This window comes from Manacus vitellinus, unplaced genomic scaffold, assembly GCF_001715985.3.
Source record: "Manacus vitellinus isolate BGI_N305 unplaced genomic scaffold, ASM171598v3 scaffold_148_pilon, whole genome shotgun sequence".
Lineage (NCBI taxonomy): Eukaryota > Metazoa > Chordata > Aves > Passeriformes > Pipridae > Manacus > Manacus vitellinus.
In genome coordinates, this window is record NW_021939057.1 from 160535 (window position 1) to 162941 (window position 2407).

Below are 2407 nucleotides of genomic sequence, written 5' to 3' on the forward strand. Positions count from 1 at the left end.
GCCCCTCACAGCCTGCCCCAGTGGGACCTCAGTGCCAGGTCCATCTATGCCCTTCCTTTCTTCCCCTCCAGAGGTGCTCAGCGATGAGGACAAGCTGAAAATGAGTAAAATCAAGAAGAAAATGAGACGGAAGGTGCGAGCGTGTGGCTCGGGGTGGGCGCTGGGGCTCCTCGGGTCTGGGGTGGGGGTCTCCCTTGTGTGGGGGGGTCTCTGGATCTCTAAGTGGGTCTCATCTCCCCAGGCCAAGAACAAGCAGAAGCAGGAGGCCAAAGCCCCCAGGGCCAAGGAGACCAAGAAGAAGCCTAAGGTGGGTCCGTGGGTACAAGGGGACCCGGGAGAGGGAGGAGCTGGAAGATGAAGATGGATTTTTCCTCCCTTTCCTTTTCTCCCCACACATCTGTGATGTGTCCCCAGGCCAAGGAGAAGAAGGGGAAGCCAGAGAAGGGCAAGGACAAGGCTCGGCCCAAGGAGAAGAAGGGCAAGGGGACTCGGAAGGCGGACAAGGGGCTGGTGGCCCAGCGGCGCCTGGAGGAGCGGCAGCGGCAGCAGCTCATTCTGGAGGAGATGAAGAAGCCCACGGAGGACATGTGCCTGGGGGACCACCAGGTGGGCTGGGCCGGGGGGCTCGGTTGGGTCACACTGCTGAGCCGATGGCTGGCCCTGACCCCCCCCTCTTCTTCCCCGCAGCCCCTTCCAGCCTTCTCCCGCATCCCGGGGCTCGTCCTGCCCAGCCGCGCCTTCTCCGACTGCCTGACAGTCGTGGAGTTCCTGCAGAGCTATGGCAAAGTGCTGGGCCTGGACCCCACGCGGGACGTGCCCACGCTGGGCGCGCTGCAGGAGGGGCTGCTGGGGGTGGGCGCCGGGGCCGGGCAGCTGCAGGACCTGCTGGTGAGGCTGCTGCAGGCAGCCATCTACGACCCCGGGCTGCCCCCCTACTGCCAGGTGAGACGGCCCTTACCTGCCCTTTCCCCTTCCCTTTCCTTCTCTGCCCCTCTCTTTTCTTTTTTCTCTCTCCTCTTTCCGTTTCTCCCCTTCCCCTTTTCCCCCTTCCCTGACTGGTGTTGTCAGGAAGGGGAGCCTGGATTTGGGAGGTGCTGCTCTCACTGCAGCCCCCTGTGCCCAGCCAGCTCCTGACCCCCAGCAGCCCTTGGGGTGCCCTCAGATCTCACCTGCTGCAGAGACCCTGCCTGGGACACCCCTGGGTTTGCTCCCACTTGGGTTCCTGGCCTGATTTTCCCAGCCGTGGGGTCCTGCCTTCCCCCCCTCCTGGCAAATCCCCCGTGGGGACAGGAAGTGACTCCCCAACCCCTCCCGCTCTGCTCTCCCCAGTCCCTGAAGATCCTGGGGGAGAAGGTGTCGGAGATCAGCCTGAACCGGGACACCGTGTCCGAGGTCCTGCGCTGCTTCCTGATGGCGCGCGGGGCGGGCGCGGAGCTGTGCGAGGGGCTGCGCACCAAACCCTTCCAGGCGCTGCCCCCGGAGTGGAAAGCTGCCATCCTGGTCTTCCTGGTGAACGAGCTCAACAGCAGTGCCCTCATCATCAGGTGAGCCTGGGTGGGGGGCACCAACATCCTCTGGCCCCCTGGAGCGGGCCCCGCTGCCCCCCCAGAGCTGCCCATCGCAGCCACCCCGCCCTGTCCTTGCAGTGAGATCGACAAGACCCTGGAGAACATGTCCAACTACAGGAAGAACAAGTGGATCATCGAGGGCCGCCTGCGCAGGTGGGTGGGGAGGGGCTGCACCCCCAGGGCGTGTGGCTGGGAGGGGGCACTGAGACCCCCACCTGTGACCCCCCGTCCGGCGCTGAGGGGTCTCGGGGTGGCATTGCCAGCGGTGGGGTGTGAGCAGGTGCCTCTGGGGCAGTGGGGGTGGGCAGAGGGACAGGAGTCAAACAGCTCCGCTGTGTCCTGGCAGGCTGAAGGTCGCCCTGGCCAAGAAGACGGGCCGACCCGAGTCGGAGATCACGGGCCTGGAGGACGGACGGCGCCGGCGCAGCTCCCGCCTGACCGAGGACACGGGCCTGGAGATGGAGGAGGAGGAGGAGAGCCGGGGACGGAGATCCCGCCGGGAGGAGGAGGTGGGGTGGTTCGGGGTTGGGGGACAGAGGTAGGGATGCCACTCTTGGGGGTCTCTCCCTGACGGATCCATCCCTTCCCCAGGCCGACACGTCCGCGTCCAGCGTCCCGGAGCTGGAGCGGCAGATCGAGAAGTTGGCCAAGGTGAGGTTGGGGTGGTGGAGGGCTGGGGGTTCAGCCCTGCTGGGGGGCTGCAGCCCCCTCACCGCCCCCCACTCTCCCCACAGAGGCAGATGTTCTTCCGCAAGAAGCTGCTCCATTCCTCCCAGACGCTGCGAGCGGCTTCCCTGGGCCAGGACCGGTACCGGCGGCGCTACTGGGTCCTGCCCCAC

The 2407-nt window shown here is 66.1% G+C and overlaps 1 protein-coding gene across 1 annotated transcript; it reads left to right on the forward strand.

The window, feature by feature from the left end:
* The first annotated feature begins 46 nt into the window (after positions 1 to 46).
* On the forward strand, positions 47 to 2110 carry BAZ2A (bromodomain adjacent to zinc finger domain 2A). Its single transcript, XM_029958188.1, has 7 exons — positions 47 to 133; positions 242 to 307; positions 415 to 606; positions 688 to 942; positions 1330 to 1544; positions 1647 to 1721; positions 1915 to 2110. The coding sequence occupies exons 1-7, from the start codon at positions 47 to 49 to the stop codon at positions 2108 to 2110; spliced, it is 1086 nt and encodes a 361-aa protein (XP_029814048.1).
* The last annotated feature ends 297 nt before the right edge of the window (positions 2111 to 2407 follow it).